This window comes from Mustela nivalis, assembly GCF_964662115.1.
Source record: "Mustela nivalis genome assembly, chromosome: 10".
NCBI classification, from domain to species: Eukaryota; Metazoa; Chordata; class Mammalia; order Carnivora; family Mustelidae; genus Mustela; species Mustela nivalis.
Window position 1 is genome coordinate 17,057,048 of NC_139029.1, and position 23,901 is coordinate 17,080,948.

A 23,901-nucleotide genomic window follows, 5' to 3' on the forward strand; every position below is an offset into this window, starting at 1 on the left:
AAGGTCTTGAGGCAAGAGCAAGCTTAGGAAGTCCAAGCAGTGAGGAGTGCTAGGGTGCCAAGGAGGAAATGAAAGAAGCAGCAGAGGAGCATCAGGTAGAATTTTAGCCTTTGTTGTGGGAAAAGAGAGGGATTTGGATTTTGAGCTTAGGAGTGACATGTCTAAGGTTTTCTAATAGGGTCAGTCTGCTGCGTTTAGAACAGATACTGAGTGGCAAGGGCGGAGCAGGGAGACCAGTTAGGAAGCCGGTGCAGAAATTGAGGCAAAAGATGAGGGCTGTGTGGGTTTCCGGGTAGTCTGGAAGTGGGATGGAAGGGAAAGAAAAGATGAGAATGACATCAAGGCTTGTGTCCTAAACAAAGGAAAAGTAGCCATCAACTTAGGCAGCAGACTGGGAGGAGCAGATGGGTATTCTGGGGTGTGCGGGGAGGGAGGGAGAGAAGGGTAGGAATCAGTCCAGTCCCTGGACTGGTTAAATTTGTGATGTCAACCCAAGTGGGAATGCCCAGCAGGACGCTACCTGTACGAGTTAAAGGTGGGGAGAGAAGTCTGAGCTAGAGGTCCATGAAGCTGTCGGCATCGAACTGGTACTTAGAGCCGCGAGGATGAACAAATACACAGGATGGAGTGGGGTGCCTGAAGGGAAGGGAGGAGCGAGCGGGAGTGCCTGCGTGTGTGTGTGTGTGGGGGGGGTAACTTTATGAAATATGGCCAGAGGGACACCAGCCTTCGGGCGCTGGGCGGCAATGTGGCGCCATGTATGCGATTTGGAGGCCCTCTGGGCCAGAGCAGGGCGCCGAGGCGGCAGGGCGAACCACCAGGCCCGCGCCCAGGCTCAAGGCCACCGTTCTCTCGCCCGCTTCCTGCCCCGCGGCCGAAGCCGAAACTCCTCTCCCCGGCATTTTCAGCCTCCTCCCCCAACGAATGAGCACTGTGAAGATGCGGGCCTGCCCAGGGAACGGCCACAGGGCGGACTTCATTCATACTATACAGCTCGGCTGCTTTAGAGTCGAGCTTAATAACTCGTAAAAGCAACACAACCACAACTTTTACGAGGACACGAGAGGCCGGCAGGCTCTCTTCCGCGCGCGAGCCGCCTCGCCCGCGTCACTCTGAGGTAACAGCCTTTCTCTTCAATCGCTCCATGGAACCCCCGGGGCGGGAGGCCTCCTCCACTACGGGTCGAAGGATGGGTCAAGTCACGCTGCGCGAACAAGGCTGATCCGGCGCCACAAAAGGATTCGCAGGGCGGGGCCACCCGACGACACTCTCTCTTGTTTTCATTGGCTGCGATCGCGATACTCTCCTCCCGGACTGGCTACTTGGGAGCCTCGGAGACCGCAGGAGCCCGCCCCCTTGGGCGCGCGTGCGCACGCGTGGCGGGTACTCACCTCACTGAGCAGGCGCGGCCTCGTGTCGGCTGAAGGGGCGGGTGGAGCGGCGCGCGTTGCGTCCCGGCGCTCGGCTTTCCCTGCCGGTCCCGCCCTCCGTCGCGGCGGCGCGGTGTATCTTGGGATAGGGAGCGATCTCCGAGCGAGGCAGCAAGATGGACGCGGGATTCTTCCGCGTAAGTAGAAGCGCGGGGATCTGGGGTGAGGTGAGGGGCTCATCGGTGAGGCCCAGCTGGGGGCCTAATCTCGGGACGGTGTGGTCAGCGAGGGGAGGCTTCGAATATCCTGATGATCTTTCGTGCCAGCGGACGCTCCCCCCTGCCCTGCGGCGGAGACCGGTGCGCCCCTGCGCAGTCTCCTCCTCCGGGATCGTCCCCCCTACGCGGCAGCGACGGTCGCCGGAAAATGGCGGCGGGAATGGGCCGGAGCGGTACCCCGCCGCCCGCCTGCCTGGTGGGGCCTGCAGGCCGAGCTGCGCGCGCCGCCGGGTCCTGGGGCCTAGTTGGGCCGCGAGGAGGAAGTCCCTGGGGGGAGGCCGAAGGGAAGCCCTGAGGTGACTGGCGGCGGGAGGTTCCTGGAGAGTACGGTTTTGGGGGTACCGCCCCAGGAAAGCTTGTGAGGGAGAACAGGAAACGGCGTTCAGCGGCTTTTCTTAAGAGAGCAGCGCCGACTCTCCCCCCCCCCCCCCGTTCTCCCTCCTGGTCCTAAGTCTTTGCGAAGGCGCGGGGTCAGAGTTCGCGGGAACTCCCGCCCAATTTAATATTCCTTTAGGGAGAGGAACTCGGATAATAGGTAGTTGGAATGTTTGAATCTGAGACTCTCTAAGGGCAACGGGTGCAACACAAAGTGTGCACGTGTATAGGGGCCGGGACAAGGGGGGGATCAACTCTCCTTACCGCAAACCGGTGTCTCCCCCGCCCCCACCCCCCGCCCCGCGCTTGTTTTACTCTTTTGAAGTGCACTGGAGGAAAGGGGCCTCTTACCTAGGTTCTCCCCGGGCTGCGCGCCCAGCACCTGCAGGCGTCGAAGTTGGTGCCCAGGGCCCAGAGTTTCTCAGGCTGGGACTGCTGGAACCTGTTTGTGCCATATTCCACTCCTGTAGGAAATGATTGCCTCGTAGAGATTTAGGTGGGTGGGAAGTGACACTAAGGACTAGAGTTTGCGAATGCTTTTTGATGCAGAGGGACCGCATAGAGAGACCAGTGGTTTTGGTAGAAATTTATACTTTATGTAACGTTGGTTGGCTCTTTCCACTCCCTGGAGCATATAATTCTCGGTTTGCGTGTTTTTCAAGGGAAAGTTGGAAGAGGGGGAAGACCAAGACTTTTTTTTTTTTTTTTAAGATTTTATTTATTTATTTGACAGAGAGAGATCACAAGTAGGCAGAGAGGCAGGCAGAGAGAGAGAGGAGGAAGCAGGCTCCCTGCTGAGCAGAGAGCCTGATGTGGGGCTCAATCCCAGGACCCTGAGATCATGACCCGAGCCGAAGGCAGCGGTTTAACCCACTGAGCCACCCAGGCGCCCCAAGACCAAGACTTTTTAAAGACCATAATTCTTTATGTTTTAAAGAACATAATTCTTGCCATTCTAAAGCCAATATTGAAATTCTTTAATTGAATTTAACTGGGCCAACTTATTTTTCACCAAAAGTGGACAGATTATTCTAAGCACCTACTTAAAATAAGCAATGTTTGTTCCTATCCTTTGCAAATGATACTGTAGTTATTTCTGTAATGATAGTTTCAATTGAGAGTTTATCAGATTTTCATTCTGTTGATGAATTCGTTTTTTAATTTCCATCAAAATATTTTGTAGTGAGTACTCAATAGTCCCATGATCCAAATGTAGTATTTTGACACAAAGGCCTATTTTTTTATTTCTGTTGGCGGTTATTTCCAATGGAAAGGAGTTCCATAGGAAAAAAGGTGGTCAATAAATTTTTATAATAACATTTGCTTTTGGTGTTAGTAAAAACTTGGAAGCAAAGGGTGCGTGTTTTTATATACTACCTATAATTGCGTAGAGGAGTTGGCTGGATTTAAACTCCAATTAAAAGAATTTAGGGAGTTACCTTGTTAGTACAGCCAGCCAGATAGTAAACTGAATTTTTCAGTCCAGATAGAAATGATAGCTTTCATTTGCTGAATTTCTGCCATATGCGAGTTACTTTACATACGTTATTTTTGAGATACGCAACCCTTGCAAAGTAGATTTTGGCAAGTAAGGAACCGTTCTCAAAGAGGTTAAGGAACTTCTTTTGAATTATATGGCTTAAGTAGTGGCAGAATTGGGGTTCTAATCCAGGTTCTTTACCTTCCAGTAATGATCCAGGTTCTTGATCATTTTCCAAGGGACATTGGCCAGTTTAGTGCAGTCAGTAGATTTCACATCATGTAGCCATTTATTTTTGTTATTTGGTCCAGTTGTAATGGCCAAATAAATGCAGACTAATTAGCGATCACTTAATGGTCTCAAATAGTATTTGTAAGCCCTTTTTTTTTCAAAGTTATTGCTGAAATTGAGTGAGTTAATTAAGGTAAACCTGTATTTTTCCTGCATTCCAAGTTCTTCAAGTTGTGAAAACAGTCCTAGGGTGATTTTCTTTTTCCTTTTCACCCTGTTTATACGTGTTGCCACAGTAATTCTGTAAGCATGCTACTTACTGGTTGTCACAAGAGGATGAAATTTAGTGGTCTTGTTTGGAAGTACATATTTAGCAAATATTTCAGTGTGTTCTTATTTATACAAAAAACCTTAAAAGTCTTTTAACTTAGAAAAAAGTTTAAAAAGATACACATCAAACTTTTTTGTGGGGGAGGTGCTAACTATGTTATAAACAGCTGTATTGGTTGATTTGTTACAGTGAGCTTGTATTTTAAAATACAGTCAAGTTTTTTAAATGTTAGCTTCGTTGGGAAAAGAGTATACATTCTACTATGGTTGTTAGCTGTGGTGTTTTTATTTACTTGATCACTGTTTTCTTCTGTAAAGGTCATAGCCATCATTAGCTGCTAAAAAGTAAGCATTTAACTTTGAACTCTTAATTAAAATGTGTTTCTTTTTCTGCAGGGAACAAGTGCAGAGCAGGATAATCGGTTCAGCAATAAACAGAAGAAGCTACTGAAGCAGCTGAAATTTGCAGAATGCCTAGAAAAAAAGGTATTCTGGATAAAACTGTTTTTGCACCTTTATGGCACAGTTGATTCAGACATTTTGGGACTGTTTTAATTAAACATTTTCCACTTTTTAGCAACAGTTCATGCAGATTAGCATAACCACACAAGAATGAGCCATTTTGTACCATGCTACATCAAAAAATTTCATAAGTTGAAAAGGAATTTGGTTGGACAGAATTCTTAAGTGAGCTTTCTTTTAGAATTATGAACCTTGTACTCAAGAATTTCTTGCATGTTTTATCAGGTGGACATGAGCAAAGTAAATTTGGAGGTTATAAAGCCTTGGATAACAAAACGAGTAACGGAAATCCTTGGGTTTGAAGATGATGTTGTGATTGAGTTTATATTCAACCAGCTGGAAGTGAAGGTAATAATATACAAATGGCTCTTCTGAATATGTGACATAATTTTGTGAATCTATGGAAAACGATTTTTCTATGGAGTACAAATATAGGAGGGTTATTTTACAATGTTTGTTGTGAAAAGAATTCACTTTGTAAACAACTATTAAGCCTGGAAGTTTAGTGAAGGTACATAGTTTTGAAAGCTACACAGGTGAAAAATCAAACTTATTGTTTGTAATTTTGCTGTTACATGTTAAGTTACTTTGACAGCAATTTTCTAATGATAATGTGATTTATGATTTAAAAGGCCTGAACCAAAATGGAAGTTATTCCTTGCGTCTGAAGTATAGCACCATCACCTTATTAGGTCACAGCAGAGTGAGTGTCCCAATGTCGCTCTGACCCAACTCCCTTGATGATGCAGTGTGTGTTTGGAGGTGAGTTGTGTAAAGTGGCCGAACATCAACAACAACAACAAAAAAAAAAACACAGGAAAGAGCAATTGGGTAAATCTATACACTGCTCTTTAAAAATACTATTATGAGATGGACGTTTATGTGAAGCATGAGGGGCAATTCTGATTTGATTGGATATTGTTTTTAAAATAATCAAGTAACTGAAGTCTTTAGTTGTAGCTGCATGTCAGCTGGTCATCAATTAACATTTTAGGCAGATTTTTTTGTTTACATTATGCTTAAACTTCAGACTGAAATAAATTGGAAGCATTATTAGAGACAGTTAATATAGTTATTCCTTTCTTCTTCATTCATGAGATAATATGATGATAGAATTAATGTTTAGAAACAGTTTTATTATGAGATAGTTTGTTATTTTGCCACAACAACCCAAAGGATAGTAAGATGTACCATATGACCTTTTGGCAAATATACCAATGTGAATTTACCTCTACATTAATCCTTTTCCCAAAGAGTTCGCCCTTGTGTTTTGACAGAACAGTTGGCATTTCAACTGATAAGGTATTTCTATTTTTAAAATAATTTGGTAATTACATTTGTTTGAGTATTTTTAAAGATTAATTTTAAGAAAGCACTTCCTATAAAATGTATACATTTTATTTAGAAAACCAGGAACGTGGGAAACCGTTTTTAAAATATTAAAGATAGATTTTATTGGAGAAATGCTTTACTGATTTGTATTTTAGTGCTTTTTTAAAACCTAAGTATCTGGTAGTATTCCCCTTGTAGTGAGCATGAGATTAAAGTTTAGAACTTTTTTAAACAATCTTTTCTTTTTTTGTGGTTGTGTACTCATTATTGCTTGTTCGTCTTTTGCAATTTAGATAAATGATATAACATTAAACTCAAGGTGGTTGAGTTGCAGTAGGGAGTCGGAAGCAAGCCAAGGGAACATCTTTCTCTACAGGGGACTTGGCGATTCCAAACCCCCAAGGTTCCAAGAAGAAACTGAAGACACCTGGAATCTGTACTTGCTTTGTGCTATTGAGCTGTGCTTGTTATATGGACCTTGTTGCTTGAACAACAGATTTAGAATTTAAAAACCCAGTTATTTTTGAGAAAACTTGACCTCTTAGCCCTTTGTGGACAGTTGAGAATTTCAGGCATTGTTAAAATAGATTTTCCTTATGTAGAATTCAGGCTTTCAGCTTAGTCTTCAAAAGTTACAGAGTGCATGCATAACCTTGTTAGTTTTCATAACTGGATGGTAGATATTTTATAGAAAGCTGTTTCATAGTGTTAGAGAAGTGAACAGTTTATGTACTTTTTCAGTTTCTCATTGGGGGAAAATTCCCAGGCAAGCAAACATTTTCCTTGTTAGTAAATACAGGAATTTGTGGATGTTTATGATGGTTTTTAAAGTTAGTAAACATAAGACCCACTAACAGCCACATAGTCTAAAAATACTTAGGAAATCCACAGAGGATTAATAGGCTGCTCTGATGCTTTTGGTAGAGTGAGAGAGAGAATTTGGTAATTGTGCTAGAGATTATATTGCTGAAAAGCTGTTAGGGAGAAATATTTTTTTAAATAGTAAAGAATATATTATATGTATTTAAGCCCCTATGGTAGACTTAAAAAATACTAATTTAATGAGTTTTAGGTTGGTTGGTTGGCTTGTTTTGAAGTAACCTGTTTCTCTTCCTGTCATGTCTTTTTGCAGAATCCAGACTCCAAAATGATGCAAATCAACCTGACTGGGTTTTTGAATGGAAAAAATGCTAGAGAATTTATGGGAGAACTGTGGCCCCTCCTCTTAAGTGCGCAAGAAAACATCGCTGGAATCCCTTCTGCTTTTCTAGAACTGAAGAAAGAAGAAATAAAACAGAGACAAGTAATAGCCTTTTTACTTTTCTGTAATGTTGAGAGAGACACTTTTAAATTTTATATGACTTAGAGCTAGGATCAGCATGTTGTTCTGCTTTGCTGTAATATATTCAAACATACACTTTGATTCTCCACTCCTTCCACCGAACCCCAACCCAGACATTGAGTTGAAAATGTCATTTTCCAGGGTTCCTGGGAGGCTCAGTTGGTTGAGCATCCCAGCTCTTGGTTTTGGCTCAGGTCATGAGCTCATGGTCGTGGGGTCCAGCCCAGTGGGGTTTCGTGTGCAGCAGGGTATCTGCTTCTCTCCCTCACCATCTCCCTTTGCTCTTTCCTCTCCATGTGTATGAGCCTGCTTTCTCTCCCTGGAATAAGTAAAATCTTTCAGTAAAATGTCATTTTTCCAGAGCCCAGTAATTGGGCAAATACATTTTTCTTTAACATTTTGTCAGGAAGCGAGTAATGCACCTCTGGGTGCACAGTGGAGAGTGGCAGGAAGAGGGAATGACAGACAGAGGGAGAAGCAGACTCCCCAGTTAGCAAGTAGCCCTATGCGGGACTCCTTCTCAGGAGCCTGGGATCATGATGAGAGCTGAAGGTGGACGCTTAACTGACTGAGCCACATAGGCGCCTGATAAATTTTTTCTTAATATGTGCATACTTCTAGCTCAGAAGAAAATTTGAACTTTAATAACAATGTAAAAAGTAAGCACAGGTTCTTCACATGAGCAGTGTATATTAAATCACCAAAGAGTAAGATGAAAGTGAAAAAAAAATTTTTTTAAAGATTTCATTTGTTTAAGAGTGAGAGAGAGAGAGCATGAGAGGGGAGAAGGTCAGAGGGAGAAAACAGACTCCCTGTGGAGCTGGGAACCTGATGTGGGACTTGATTCTGGGACCCCAGGATCACGGCCTGAGCCGAAGGCAGTGGCTTAACCAACTGAGCCACCCAGGTGCACCGAAAATGATTCTTTTTTTTTTTTTAAAGTAAACTTAAGAATAGTCTTGTTGAAAAGCAGAGGCCAATTAAGTGATTTATAGCATTGGTATTTATCAGGGGTGTAAAGTCTTCAGTTTGTTTGTTGATCTCAAATGTTCAGCTATGTTTACTTTGAAAACTTGATCATTGCAGATTGAACAAGAAAAGTTGGCTTCTATGAAAAAGCAAGATGAAGACAAGGATAAGAGGGATAAGGAAGAAAAAGAAAGCAGCAGAGAAAAAAGGGAGAGGTCTCGAAGCCCAAGACGGTATGTTACAACACACATATACCTAATGTTATGCAAACATTAGGTATGTTAGTAAAGTTAGTATTCTGTGTCTAGAAAGTTCCATAGTTAAAAAGGAAGCTAATAGCACTATTCAGAGAATTTCTTCCATTTTCTGCAATTTTCACGGTGGACTAAGGCTTGTTTGTGGGCTAAAATACTTGTTTTGTTTGAGTTTGATCCTTTGACGATAATTATCTCTAAAGTCCTGATGAATTATACAAGTCTTAATTCTTAAATCATAGTCTAGACTTGCCTTCCATATTGGATTTGTTTAAATACGGCATTTAATTGTTTTAATCTATTCTACTTCTTTTCTTTCCTTTTTATTAGAAATCTGTGCCCATTAGCTATTCATATTATACTTGCCTAATTCCCTGTTCTGCTTTTCTTAGATGGTTGTATTGAACCCAAAACAGATCATTTATTTGTTTTCTTCTTCTTCCAATGAGGCTATGGTTAGGTTTCCATTTTTAAACCCACGACTCAGCTTCTACTGTATTTGTGGTGAAAGGTGAGAATTCTACTAGGCTTTTCATTGTTAGAGTTCTGGTAATTTTTTTGCATAAATCTTTTGAATTAGTAAAGGGAGGAGGAAATTTCTTTGTTCATTTTAATTTGTATATTTGATATTAAAACCTCCTTTTCAGGGAAGAAGTACTGTTTTTAGAGTTAAGCACATCACTCTGATAACTACTTGGCTATTGATGAACCAGATTTGCTGTTTGATATCAAGTTAGGGAAGCCATTGTAAAGGAAAGGGGACTTCTCCTTTTTCAAAAAGGCTCCATAGGTTTGACGTATTTCTTTTCTCTTCCAAAGAGCCCATTACTTTAATGGTACTATTCATTTTTCTGGAATTCCTAGACTACCTGACAGACTCTGTGGTGGGAGCTGTCTGCCTCTAAGCTGTTTGGGTTTGAGTTGTTATCATGGAATATCTCTTTACTTTCAAGCATCCTCTTCCTCTGAAAAGTAGGTCTTTGGTCTCCTCATCTCTGGGAATGATTAAGAATCTAAATCTAGAGTCCTAGGTCAATGCTTTCCTCTTACAACTGGAATACCAGAAAATGTTGTTACCCTTTGTTTGTTTGCCTTCCTGGTTTTCTTTTGGCCCTTCCCCTGTTAAATAAAGATGACAGGATACCTTATTTTTATAAAGAATTTCTCAGGTGTAAAGAGCAGTGTTGTATTTAAAAAGATTAATTCTCACTTTCCCCTTTGACCTTCTCCCAATCCACATGATACAAAACCTTAAAAACATTACTTTCATCCTAGACGCAAATCCAGATCTCCTTCCCCTAGAAGACGATCTTCCCCTGTCAGGAGAGAGAGAAAGCGCAGTCATTCTCGATCTCCCCGTCACAGAACCAAGAGCCGGAGTCCTTCCCCTGCTCCAGAAAAGAAGGAAAAAACTCCAGAGCTCCCAGAACCATCAGTGAAAGTAAAAGAACCTTCAGTACAAGAGGCCACTTCTACTAGGCAAGTACATGAAAATTCATTTATAAGTATCACAGTTTTAGGCTATTGCTCACTGACTGCCAATAGAATAGCTCTGAGTTACAAATACAGAATCACTTGATTATTTCCCTTTTATATTTTTTAAATCATAAAATCAGCTGTTTGAAAAGATTCTAGCTCTACAGGAAAGTTTTAGTAAAGGACCCTAAAGATGACCAGTGCTATTGGTTGGTTGTATTGTTTCTTGAGATTTTATATATTGTGAGTTGCTTTTTTTCCCCAATACTGTGGACAACTGTATACTCTTAAAAATGTATGTGGTTAGAATTGTTGGTTGCTCTTTAACTTTCACTGATGTGTATATATCTTTTTGGAGCTAAGGAGAAGTCTTCATGGATTTTGAAAACATTTTAAAGAGAAAAATAACCTTATTACATCATTGTATTATGACTTGGGAGTCTGAACTGCAGAAGGGAAAAAAATCAGCTTTTTTTTTCTACAGTGACATCCTGAAAGTTCCCAAACCTGAACCTGTACCAGAGCCTAAAGAACCTTCTCCAGAGAAAAATTCCAAAAAAGAAAAGGAGAAGGAGAAGACCCGACCAAGATCTCGGTCACGTTCCAAATCAAGATCCCGGACACGGTCTCGCTCTCCTTCTCATACTCGACCTAGGCGACGTCATAGATCCCGATCAAGGTGAGCTTCAGGATTGATACAGATCTTGGGTTTTACATGCTACTTTCTGGGTAGAATTAGATAAGTAATTTCAGAGCAAGAGAGAGCATTTAGTACAAATGTTATTCTTTGGACCTACAGAGAGAATTTGAGGACATTTTCTGTGCACCATAAAAATCTCTACATAAATGGAAAACTGTATGCCTTGAAGTCCATTTTAAAAATACAGCTGTTGAGAAAGCGGTCAAGGAATTCTTCCCTTGTTCTCGTTTATTCAGGCTCTAATTCTGTTTGTTATGGCAGATCATACTCACCTAGAAGGAGGCCAAGTCCGAGAAGGCGGCCATCTCCTCGAAGAAGAAGCCCACCAAGACGAATGCCACCTCCACCCAGGCATAGAAGGAGTAGATCTCCAGTGAGACGGTGAGGGCTTTCTTTTTTCTTGTTCTTTTTCCTTTCTTTTCTTTTTTTCTTTTTAAATTTGGAAGTGTCAGTAAATGAAAGTGCACCGCATTTGCTTTAGGCTAGTAGTGTTTGAATTAATGTCCCCATGGAATAAAAAGCTCGTGAGTGATACTAGGTGATGCCTTTGAAAGAGCCTCTCATTTGAGGTTTAATTGCCACAAAAACATAATGCAGTGTTGGGGGAAAACAAATGACCATTTTACTGATACTTTGTGTTAACTTACCTTTTAGACTCCAAGATCTCCTAGGGATGAGGGAATTTGCCACCCTCACTCTTCCTTTGGTTTTTCGTTATCACTGGCTTTTGAAAAGCAGATGACCACAGAGCCATTAAGCTACTTTTAGCCAATATTAAAATAACCTTTTTGCAATTACGTTTTTGCTTTAAATGTTTTCTTTCTCATAAAAACGAGTGTTTACAAAATTTCAAACAAATAACAACGGGAACATTACCCATAATCCCATCTCGTGGATATAGCCAATTTTTAGCAGTTTGAGGTCTAGGTATTATTGAAGAGATTAGACATAGAAGTAACCCTGTCAGTACGAATGTTCTGTGTTTAAAGATCATTTTAAAATTGGCATGAGGAAAAATGTTTGTATCTGTCCCTTTTAGCAAATCTGCCTAAAGTGGAGGCCTGGTGCACTGGTAGCAGAGTTTTGAGCCTTCTTTACCTCCTTGGAAGGAGCTGTGATGATTGTGCTTCAGATTATACTTAGCATGGAAGTTTTTGTATTTGGGTCTTTGAGATTTTTACAGGGGTATGAATCTCTTGGATATACAGAGGGGAAATAATGAGCTCCATGATTTTTTGTTTCTGCAGTCAGGTTTTTCAGAGTCCCGTATTTTTTCAAAAGATAACATTTGGGGAGGGTGTTGTTGTGATACAGTGAAACATTTTTATGACTACTGCTAAAAATGATATACTTGGTTTTTAACTATTGACAGACTAACGGTGTAAATGGTCAGTTGATTTAGGCATCACGCTTTTCTAAAATTGGTTATTTTTTAGGAGAAAAGTAATGCTGGTGCTTTCTAATACAAGATTAGTGGAAACAGCTATTTCTTATATTGGAGTTTTGCAAACAGCATGTTTTAATTGTGCTTACTGAGCCATTTAGCAGTCAAAATATTTTGCAGATTGTGTAAGATTCCCTTTCAGCCAGTTTTTATCTCACACTTAAGGTAGGGTTTCCTTTTTTTCAGGTTCTCAGGAATTCTTCCGCCAAAGGTGAATTCTGCAGGTACACATAATTGCAACAGAACTTACCACAGATTTGCCGCAGAATTCGAGAGGCCCCTGCTTCTAAGTTTATGTAGCTAAATGAATTCCTAACCCTGCTGCACATGTTTTTTTAAAAAAATGCAACCTAAAGGTTGTTTGACATTGTGCTATTAAATGGAAAATACTTTGCCACCCAAATTTTGAATGCAAACTCCAAACAGTGGTGATTTTCCTAAGGAAGGAAGAGACTAGCACTCAATGTGACATAACTGGAAAGACAACTCAGATGGAAGCGCTTACCAGAATAAGTTACCCACATTTAGTCTCAGAACTAGCTGTTTCCTGTCCTAGGTTGTGGTTTTGTTTCCCATTTTTTTTTTTTTAAACTTACTTATATGCTTAGCTACATAAACTCAAAAGTTGGATAAAAATAGCTGTATTTTTGTGTAAACTGTACATAACCTTTAAGGTCATTTTTGACAAATATGCAGTTAATGAATGTGAATACTTATTCCACAGAAGACGGCGTTCATCAGCATCCTTGTCTGGAAGTAGCTCATCATCCTCTTCGTCTCGTTCCCGGTCACCGCCAAAGAAGCCTCCTAAGAGGACATCCAGCCCCCCTCGAAAAACTCGTAGGTTATCTCCTTCAGCGAGTCCTCCCAGGCGAAGGCATAGGCCATCACCTCCAGCAACTCCACCGCCAAAAACTCGTCATTCCCCAACACCCCAGCAGTCAAACCGTACAAGAAAAAGTCGTGTTTCTGTCTCTCCAGGGAGAACTTCAGGTAAAGGTAAAAATCAGAAGCATAAAAACAGTATGTTCATTTGTTCTTCGTTTGGCTACAAAGTGCCCAGTCAGTTGTTGCTGCCCCTTCTCCCTTCAGAGTGTGAAGTAGCTGGGTAATATTTGTGTATGTGATACTCTGTAAATTTGCTTATCACCTTTTCTTTCCTGCTTTAAGTTCTTGGGGTTTGTTGAAATAGCTTACGTGTAAATGTGTTTTGTTTTTAGCAGTTGCCCTCTGGCAGCAAGTAGGTGGGGAAATACATGACCTGCCCGTGGGCTGAGTTGGGGTGACTTATCAAAGTTTGTGTTGTCATGTTAAGGGATCATTTTATTACTATGAGACTAGTTAGCTTTTTTTCCCCTGGAGATTTTTTTGTTTGATATCTTACTTGAGAACTTCATATTCTGTTTTAATTCTTTCTTGGCCACATAGGAAAGAACAAGGTGTCCTCTTAAAAGCTGATTTGTTTTTTAGTTTAGGCTCTAGGCAGGGTTCTTCTGAGTGTTGTCCTTGGTTTATTCTGCAGATGGATTTCTGAGGAATTTATGATCTGTGATCCTGCCAGGCAAGTAGAATGTGTACTGGTCTGAGTGAGGGTTGTGGCATATTGGGAGCTATTCTTTTAGCATAAATACACAAGGAGAAAAGCAGTAGGATCTGTTGGCATTGGGCCTCTGGTGTTTAGGGCTGAGATGATAGCCTAAAGGGTGAGTAGTGGGGGAGGGGAAATCCTGAAAGCTGCTGTAGAAATTGGTTTTTGAGAAGCAGTCTGTAGGTTGAGCTGTACCAGGCTTGTTCTGATCACATCTAAATTTTCAGGTTAGAAAAAAAAAAAACGGGGATGGGCACAGTTCTGACTGTTTATTGAGATATAGAGAAGCCATCAGAGTGTTGAGGTACTGGCAGATAAGGCTAATCTGTAAAGAGTAATATGTAGATTATTTTCTGAATTTTAACAATGTAGTGACCGTATCATTAAATATAGCTGGATGACGTTTGGGTCTTCCAGGTTCAGACTTACTTTAAGTATGAGAGGGGGCCTTACGGTCACTTACTTTCATAACCTCCTGTCCTTTTGTTCAAAATTAGGACAGCTTCAGTAGTTTCCAGCCACCATGTCCAAATCTGATGCCCACTTCCTAACCAATGTTTTCTATTTCTATGAGGTAGTTTGCATTTCTGATTTTTTTCCCCCTTTATCTGGAGCCAGAAAGCTCTCTAGTGAAAAAACATTACAAAAGTTTCCACCTTTTATTTTATAAAAACACATCGTTAGGATTTTTCTATTTGCATTATAGCCAAAGAGTAATAAAATTATCTGAACAGGAGGACTGAATCTTTGTTAAAATAGATTCTAAGAATTAAGTTTTTTCAGAGTATACCCAGGCACCAACCTCTTGGGTTCTGATATATTGTCAAGAGGAGTGGGCCATTGCTTTCAAAAAAAGTCATAGTGGGTATGCGCTTAGGAGAGAAATAAGTCAGGGTAGAAGACAAAGACCTAGTTATATACCTATGGATTCTGGGATAGGTCTTCCATGTCCAAACAAAACACAGCCAAAGAGGTACACTGTGGGCAATATACAGAGACTGCCTTGTGTCTGCTGAAGCTGAATTTGGCTTTAACTACTTGGAAATAACATTTTATAGTAAAATGATCCCAGTCCTGTGTGATGAAATTTCAGAAGTAGAACAGACTTTAGAGACTGTCCTCAAGAAACCGGTTCTCAGGTTAAGTATTTGGTCAAGGTCAACCAGCCAAGACTAAAATTTGGGTTCTCATTTTCCAGTAGAAAAGTATATGCAGACCTTGCCCAACTTTCCTACCCCAGAATGTTGTTGTGATGGCTAGAGGTGGGAGATGGAGGGCAGGGTGAAGTTCTTTAGTTTCTGTACCTGGTGAAGTGATTTCAGAAATTCCTTTTTAGGATACTCCATGACTAATAAGATCAGTAACGCCATTGAAGTATAATAGGTTTTACTTGTATATTTCATGTAGTAGTTATCAGTCAGGACTTTTAATATTGAGCAAATGGAGTAGGAAGGATACAGGGAAAGTATTTGGGGGAATTTAGAGGTAAATAATTTGGAGTATACTGTACATTCTCATCTGAAAGGATCTTCAGGAAGCATCTTACAGTCAGTGGCATGTTAGTTAAATTGGCATTATCTTAGTACACAAAGTAGTGCTTTGAAATCAGTAGGATATTTAATGAAGTATGTTTACAGAGGATCTATGCCTATTAAAGTTTTAGGATAGATCAGTTTAATCCTATAAACTGTGTTCTGTAGATGATGATTTCACCAATTTTGGTAACTGATTTATCTTTATAAGTGATCATTTTGACAAGTCTGGGAGATTAATAATTAATAGGAATACTGAAGTAAATTTAAAATTCTGTTTTTTTATTTAGAAGATTCTGACTTTATGCTAGAATGATTTTGCCCTTTGAATGCTAAAAATAAAACATTAACATAATAAACTAAACTCTCATCTAGATAAACACATTCGGATGAAATATTAACTCTGTTAATATTACAATTCAATCATATTAAACCAGCATAGGGGTATATATTATGTACTTGTTCTAAGAGTATGAATGTTCTGACAGTAGACTATAGCTAAACCATTCATGAGAGATTGGATCAAGATAAAGTCGCAAATGGATATATCTGTAAGGAAAAATATGTTTGTTCTAGTTCAGTCGTGTTTATTCAGTTGGCATTTGTCAACTCTCTTGCAAATATAGCCACATTTTTAATGTCTCTTAGAGGTAAATGCATTCTGACATTGAGGCGGCTTCCAAACACATTTTGGAACCCAGTTCTCTTATGTGGTAACTTGGACATGTGGGGTGTATAGATAACTGGATGCCTCTGATAACTTTTCAAGAATTGAAGATTAACTATCACTTTAAAGTGCAGCGTACTGACCAGAAAAATAGCCTCAACTCCTTTATAGTTTAAAAGCATTTGTATTTTATTTCTTTTGAATTTGTTAAAATACAAGGGTTGGGTTTTTTTTAAAGATTTTATTTATTTGACAGATCACAGGTAGGCAGAGAGGCAGGCAGAGAGAGAGGAGGAAGCAGGCTCCCCGCCAAGCAGAGAGCCTGATGCGGGGCTTGATCCCAGGACCCTGGGATCAGGACCTGAGCTGAAGGCAGAGGCTTTAACCCACTGAGCCACCCAGGCGCCCCTAAAATACAAGTTTTAAATGCAGTTTTGCTGCCATATTTCATGGTAACTCATTAGGATTTAATCGGTGTTTACCAAATCCAGTGCTAAGTCAAAAACGGTTATTGGGTAGAAACATTAATAAAATGCAGTTCATTTAAAAGATAGCATTTTTTTTAAAAAGGTGCCTGGTTGGCTTAGTTAAGCATCATAGTCTTGATTTGGGCTCAGATCCTGATCCTCAGGGTTGTGAGATCAAGCTGTTCCTTGGTCTCTATGCTCAGCAGGGAGTCTGCTTGTGATTCTCTCCCTCTGCCCCACCTGACCTTGCTTGTTCTCATGCACTCTCTCAAATCTCCAAAAGAAAAGAAAAGAAAAGGATTGTAAATTCATTTTGACTACTTTAGCAAAGATGAGATTTCTGTTTTAGATCACTAGCTGTCTAAAGTTACTGCCCCTTAGAATAAGCCTTTACAGAATTCTGAGTACAAGAGTGTGTTAAAAGAAATGTATCTATACTCTGGGTCAACATTCCGTGGTATTTGCTTTAATCAGACAAAGCAGATAAATAAGGATTCTTGGGATCATATTGGCTTCAAATTTAGTTCTTAGCAGCATGGTCTTAGATGATGTTTCAGGTTAATTGTATGGTAAGATCAATGGGTATATCTGTATATACTTTGATTTTAGTTGAAGCAGTAGATGGATATTATAAATACAGCTTGTTAATTGATGGAAATTAAAGCCTGTGCTCTAGAAATAGTCTTGGGTTCAGATCCTAGTTCACTTTAATTATCTATGTGATTTTAGTTGAAGTTACCTTTTTTTTTTAAGATTTTATTTATTTATTTGACAGAGATCACAAGTAGGCAGAGAGGCAGTTGCGGGGGGTGGGGGAGCAGGCTCCCGCTGAGCAGAAAGACCAAGGATACAGGGAAAGTGGGGCTCAATCCCAGGACCCCGGGATCATGACCTGAGCCGAAGGCAGAGGCTTTAACCCACTGAGCCCTGAAGTTACTTTTTAAGCCTCAGATTTCTCCTCCTTTAAAATGGGGGGTAATACTATCAACAGTGCTTAGTGCTGCTTGCTAATACAGCAAGCATACAAAAGACAGTTGTCTTAATTTTTCCATGTAATTTGGAAAAGAGAAGCTGGGTAATTCATAAGGTGCTCACAGCTCTGCTACTACCTTCGGTGTATTTCTGAGGTGCTACCCCTGCCTTCCCCTGCTTTTTTAAGCCTTGAAAAAATCCAGCCTTAGTGTTTAATTATTTTTCCTGCTGTGAGGGATTACTTTTTTCTGGGTAGTTTAAATCTCTCATGTTATGATGAAGGTTGTATTGGTACAGAAAGATTCTTTAGTATCTTGGTGGCTAACTCATTCCTCTTCTCCAGAACAAATCTCTTTTTTTGAAGATTTCATCAGATCTATTTCTTAACCATTTATCAGTTTTACAACTTTTCTGAACCCAGGTATGGTTGCATGCTTGGAAGCTCTTGTGCTGTTGAGGCCTCCATAGTTGAGTGGTTTTTACGTTGTGGGGTAGCACCTAGAGGTTTACTGAGTCGAATGTTACACATGTCTTCTATACAGAGCTGCTGCTATGAAACAGCAACTCCCAGTTTCTCTTAACTGGTTTCTCTTGGAAGAAATTATCTGTATGACTAAAAAGTCATTATAGTACTTTTCAAGGCTTTCACCAAACATTTAACTTACAAGCATAGTCACACCTGTTGTACCATTAAGACATGGTCTTGTGTGGTTTTGTTTGTTTTGTTTTGCTTTCCTGTGTATGAAAAAAAATTTTTTTTCTTATTTTTAGTGACAAAACATAAAGGTACTGAGAAAAGAGAGTCCCCTTCACCAGCACCTAAGCCTAGAAAAGTAGAGTTATCTGAATCGGGTAAGTTTTCGTGTTTTTTTTTTTTTTAACTTAATTAGATTTTTTGCACATTGCATCATCCCCTCTGGTGAAAGTCAGAAGGATATGACTTAGTGGTTAGTAGCTACGGCTTTAAAGTGAGACCAGCCTGGTTTGAATACCCACCTTTAGTGATTAACTGCTTTTTGTTTAGTTACTTAATTTATCTGACCCTCACTTCTTTCATCTGAAATGCAAGTAACAGTACCATCCTTTAGGTTTATGATGATTATCTGAAATATGTTAAAGTTCATAGAGCTTAGCTTAACCTATAGTAAATAAACTTTGATTACATTTGGTGAACATAGTCTAAAATCAGCGTTTAAATTGGCATTCTGAAGTTTTTTTGTAAGAAAAAAAAATTATCTATACAGTTGTATTGCTTGATCCAATGAGATACAGGTGTAAGAGACCATTTTCCAATTTAAGTACGTTACATTTTCTGTATGCGTAACTAAAGAAACACTTTCTAAATGCATCCATCTTTCAGAAGAAGATAAAGGTGGCAAAATGGCTGCGGCAGATTCTGTGCAGCAGAGACGTCAGTACAGACGACAGAACCAGCAGTCTTCATCTGGTACGGATATGGATTCAACTGTTTTCTATTTGTATATCCTCATGAAAAATACTCCAGATACAAATCTCCATCCTTGTAGTGAGCATACTTAAGAGAAATAGGTGTCTATATAGAAATCTGTTCAAGGGGAGGAAGTATTTTGGTTTTAAGTCCTTTCTTAAAACTTAATTTTCTTTTAAATTGTTGTAAACAGTAGATCTTTACAGTACAATAGTAAATATACAGGGGTATGAAATTTGGAAAAGTATATTCTTTTACCATTCCCTAGTCTTACTCCTGAAAGCTTTTCTTCAGAATTTTTTTGTGCCATGTATATAATCTATAGTTTAAAAGGGAAAGAAAAAACAAACCCCAAAAAACCTGTATCAGCTCAGACTTTGTTGCCTCCCTTTTTAACTTACTATATCTAGATATTTTACCCTGTTCTTAGATCTGGTTTTTTTTTTTTTTTTTTTTAAGATTTTATTTATTTATTTGACAGACATCACAAGTAGGCGGGGGTGGGTGGGAGGGGGTATGGTATGGAGCAGGCTCCTCATCAAGCAGAGAGCTGGATGCAGGGCTCAATCCCAGGGTCCTGGGATCATGACCCTAGCCAAAGGCAGAGACTTCAGCCCACTGAAGCGCTCAGGTGCCCCAGATCATCTAATTTTTTTTAATAGCTAAAACTTTTTACTGTAATAATAAATACACTGTAATTTATTGAGCCAGTCACCTACTTGGACATTAGGTTGTTTCTAGGTTTCCTGTACTTTATATCTGTAAAATAATAAACAGTATTTATTTTTTAGTTAATAATATTACTAGCTTTGGGTATTTGTGACCAAGGCTAAGTGTGCTGCATTTGCTTTTCATTTGCAATATAGAGACCAAAGCACCCCACAGCAAAATCAAGTCCATTAAAAGCTCTTTAAACATGAAGTTAATCATGGGTCTAAAAATGCATATAGGTCTTGGGTGTTTTGGTACTTGGGACTTTATTTCCTTCTTCTTTTTTTTTTTAAGAGAGAGGTGGAGAGATAGAGAAAGCATGGGAGAGGGGATAGAGAGAGAGAATCTCGTCCCAGTGCAGAGCTCAACACAGGGCTGGATCTCAAGACCCTGAGATAATGGCCTGAGCGGAAGTCAAGAGTTGGATGCTTAACCAACTAAGGCACACAGGTGCCCTGGGACTTCATTTTAAATTTAAGTTTTGGTGTTTGGAAACAGTTATTAGTTATTTTAAGTGAAGGAGACCAGGTGCAAGCAGTCGAAGTTTTTTATTTTGCATTTCCTACCAGGCCTGTAGGAAAGGCTTGTCACTTTTTTTTTTTTTTTTTTAAAGATTTATTTATTTGACAGAGAGAAATCACAAGTAGACAGAGAGGCAGCCAGAGAGAGAGAGAGAGGGAAGCAAGCTCCCTGCCGAGCAGAGAGCTCGATGCGGGACCCGATCCCAGGACTCTGAGATCATGACCTGAGCCGAAGGCAGCGGCTTAATCCACTGAGCCACCCAGGCGCCCCGTCACTTTTTTTTTTGTATGTGGTAAATGCTAAGGATGTGAGAAGTATTCAGATCCTAGTGGAACTTTCAGTAGTTTTGAAAGTGCTTTGAGTAACAAGCATCAAGTACTTGCTTGAGGTGTTTTTTGAGCTTAGTTTTTTGGAAAATCACTAGATTTTTTTTTTTTAAGATTTTATTTATTTATTTGACAGAGATCACAAATAGACATAGAGGCAGGCAGGGAGAGGGGGAAGCAGGCTCCCTGGTAAGCAGAGAGCCCAATGTGGGGCTCAATCCCAGGACCCTGGGATCATGACCTGTGCCAAAAGCAGAGGCTTAACCCACTAAGCCACCCAGGCACCCCAGAAAATCACTAGCATCTTAAGGGACACTTGTATCCTATTGGAGTGTGCCTTAGGAATGATTTATATAACTAAATTATATAATGATTTTATATTTATGTTTGGCTTTTAAGTCATTGACGGTATATCGATGATAACTTTTTTCAGAACTGATGGCTTGTATACATGCTTGCTTGCATAAGCGAGCTTTACTTGGTAATTTGGACACTCCCATCTGCTTAGAGTCAGAAAATGTGGGCACACGCTTTAAAGCACAGATGTAATGTAATTTTTGTTTATTGTATAATTATAGATTCTGGCTCCTCTTCTTCCTCAGAAGATGAGCGACCCAAGAGGTCCCATGTGAAGAATGGTGAGGTAGGCAGGCGGCGGAGACATTCCCCTTCCCGGAGTGCCTCTCCATCACCTCGAAAGCGCCAGAAGGAGACTTCCCCTCGGTAATGTCTTTTCTTTCAGTAGTCTTCACTGGTGGTCTGTGGTTGTGATGAAACTTCTCTAACTTAAGGGATGGGCTACAGTCTTATTTTTAAAAATTGTTAATTCCTTCATTTCAAGGACTCATAGAAGGAGATGGCCAGATTTGGGGGGCTTGGGGACATTTTCTTTGCTTTATTTGGTGGTTATCACTATTAGTGAGATCTTGGTAAGTTATGTACCACCATGTCCTGTGTCTGCATGACTAGATAAGTGAAACCATAGCATTAACTTCTGAACCATCTTTGAACATTTTTAAAAAAAAAATACATCGCCATTAGTGATACTTAACTCCATTGAAGTAAATAATTTGGTGAATGGAATTTCTTGACCTTTGTTTTTCTCCACTGCTCTCAGGATGCAAATGGGAAAGCGATGGCAATCGCCAGTGACTAAAAGGTTGGTTAGCCACTACTTTGTACATGAGGCCAAGTTTAGTGACATGATTTGCTATTTAGGTAACCTGTTCACATCCCTATGTATGCAGTGGGGATGGCTGTGGAGAAGTTCCCCAGTTGTTTTAATTGATTTTATTTCTTTGCACTTAAGATTAACGATAGCACATGTACACGGTGTTCATTTTACAGTACCATTTGAGCTTAGATTTTTGTAGTTATAGTACCTGGATATTTTCCAAGAGATAGGATCATAATAGCTCCTAAGACTTAGTGGGGAGGGCCTTTGTGGTGGTGTTCAGAAAAGCAAGAAAAACATGAGATGAACATGAGTCTCTGGCCCTGTTCATTGTTCTCTACAGTAGGAAGGTGGGTTGCATATCTTCATTGAACCTTTTGATTAAGGTGTCTGACTGTAAAACTGTAACACTTGAGAGCTTAATCATAAGTAGAAATCTCAAATTTAGGCCTATCTCATAAGTGAGAAAACAGGCTCAGAAGTAGTGAAATGAGTTTCTTAGGGTATAAAGTAACAAAGTCTGATCTTAGACCTGTGTTGTTGACATTATGCCATTATACTGTCTTCATTAGTCTTCTGCTTTTGGGGGGTCTTTGCAGCTAACTGTCTGAGTATCTTTCTTGAAACTATCACATTGTCCTCTTTATAGCTCACTTTTTGAAGCTGTGTTGGTCGTCTCACTAATAAGAGTTCTCTTGAAAAGATTCTTTGGACTAGTCAGCAGTGTGATGGAGCAAAATTGTGTATTTGTTTTGTGGAGTATTTGACAATAAAAAATAAAAACCTTTAAAAAATAAATTTAGATTCCAAGGGATTCTGTTTCCAATATAATTATCCCTGACTTCTGTAAAATTGCTGGTACAGCAGCTAAAAAGTTGTTTTACAAAATCAGGTTAGTGGTAAGATTCCTTCCCCCTCCCATAATCTCCCCTTATAAAACTACCTTTTCATTGGAAAGTGATTTATGAACACTGAAATCAATACTGATGTTCACTACCCTGCTGTAGGGTGTTCATATTCTTTAAAAAGGCCTCTAGTTTTATTGATGTTAGAAATTGCTGTCAGGTGTCTAGGATTTGATGGAGAAAGAATTATTTGGAACTGTGCTTCAGTATTTATTGTTTTTAAATGGGGACATAACAGCCTGGTTTGGATTACTTCACATATAAACTTTAAACTTTGAACAAAGATACTTTTCATACTTTGAAATATTTGTCTTTGGGTATCGAACACTTCTCAACTTAAAGGATAAAAGGGATATTGATCAAAAAGGGAAGTTATCTCAAAAAACTTAAAAAGGTAGTTGTCACACCTGCAGCTTCTTGTCTTCATTCCCAGCAGGGCTAGTGAAGTGGTGGTTCAGAGGTTGCTGCAGCAAGCTGGCTCCTTCTGATAGAACTTGCTTTTCTCCATATTCGAGGGCTGCGTCACATACTGATGCGTACTGAAACTGGCTCTCACAGAATTTGAGAGGGAACTTCACTACTGAACGTTTTCTACACAATTGAAAGCTTTAGCTTGGCATGTTTCAGAGTAATAGAAACAGATGAAGCAGATAAGCAGATGAAAAACATTAAGCAGAAGAAAAACATTAAGCATTCAACATTTTGAATAATACAGTGAACAAACTTAGAAATATGTTGAACCTGGGCTTTATGTCACTTTTTTTTTTTAAGCACGTACGGAAAAATTGAAGTAGATTGATCTGAAAGAAATTGGGTTTTTGTTGTTGTTGTTGTTGTTTTTTAACCCTTGAAATGTGTGCCTTCTCAGCTTAGGTAGAAATTCTGTAGCTTTTTAGATCATGGAGCCATGTGGTATCAAGACTCCCATTTTAAGTAATTATTAGATTTTTTTCTAGCAGTTCCTTAAGTTACTGCAAGTCTGGTTATGGGTTGCAATCTTTTTGGTATTTTCTCACATAGAAACAGGACATTGAAGGTCATCACTAGAAGGGACCTTCTGGCTATTCTCAGTCTTCCCTTGTTACTAATGAAGATGAGGCACAAAATAAATACCTCAGGTTATTAGTCTGTCATATAACAGGTACCAGTCTGAGTCCAGTTTTTGTAGTGGGAATTTCTGATGAGATTTTATAAACTGAAATTGGGAGAATGCTTTTAAAAAGAAGCCACTAATCCACAATAATAGCCTCTTACATGATTGTATTTACTGATAACATGGGGAGTTCTGCATTGTATCACTTCATCTTCTTAGTTTGCACCTATAAATTTTCTTCTTAAATCAGAACGCAAATGTCTTTTCCTATTTAAAATCTTGAATCAATACTGTGGTTATCCGGTCTTTCTGGGTCCTGTAATTCTCAGATTAACCCTGCTAGTAAAATGGCTTCTCCTTTACTGTATTTTCTTATAGTTAGTAATTCTGTCTA

At 39.7% G+C, this 23,901-nt stretch overlaps 1 protein-coding gene across 36 annotated transcripts in view; it reads left to right on the forward strand.

The window, feature by feature from the left end:
* The first annotated feature begins 1,370 nt into the window (after nt 1-1,370).
* SRRM1 (serine and arginine repetitive matrix 1) overlaps nt 1,371-23,901 on the forward strand; it is a 31,088-nt gene continuing 8,557 nt past the window's right edge. Inside the window, exons 1-13 of one of the 36 annotated variants that reach the window (XM_082687960.1) lie at nt 1,371-1,567; nt 4,461-4,550; nt 4,812-4,934; nt 7,051-7,221; nt 8,347-8,462; nt 9,759-9,962; nt 10,444-10,638; nt 10,921-11,040; nt 12,828-13,102; nt 18,101-18,181; nt 18,690-18,776; nt 20,914-21,058; nt 21,453-21,494. In XM_082687960.1, coding sequence (XP_082544086.1) covers nt 1,547-1,567; nt 4,461-4,550; nt 4,812-4,934; nt 7,051-7,221; nt 8,347-8,462; nt 9,759-9,962; nt 10,444-10,638; nt 10,921-11,040; nt 12,828-13,102; nt 18,101-18,181; nt 18,690-18,776; nt 20,914-21,058; nt 21,453-21,494 — 1,670 coding nt within the window. In that variant the 5' untranslated portion in view covers nt 1,371-1,546. Of the gene's footprint in view, nt 1,568-1,788; nt 1,945-4,460; nt 4,551-4,811; nt 4,935-5,215; nt 5,349-7,050; nt 7,222-8,346; nt 8,463-9,758; nt 9,963-10,443; nt 10,639-10,920; nt 11,041-12,827; nt 13,103-18,100; nt 18,182-18,689; nt 18,777-20,913; nt 21,059-21,452; nt 21,495-23,901 lie in introns of those variants that run through there. The other 35 variants (XM_082687973.1, XM_082687991.1, XM_082687971.1 and 32 more) reach the window with 35 other exon arrangements.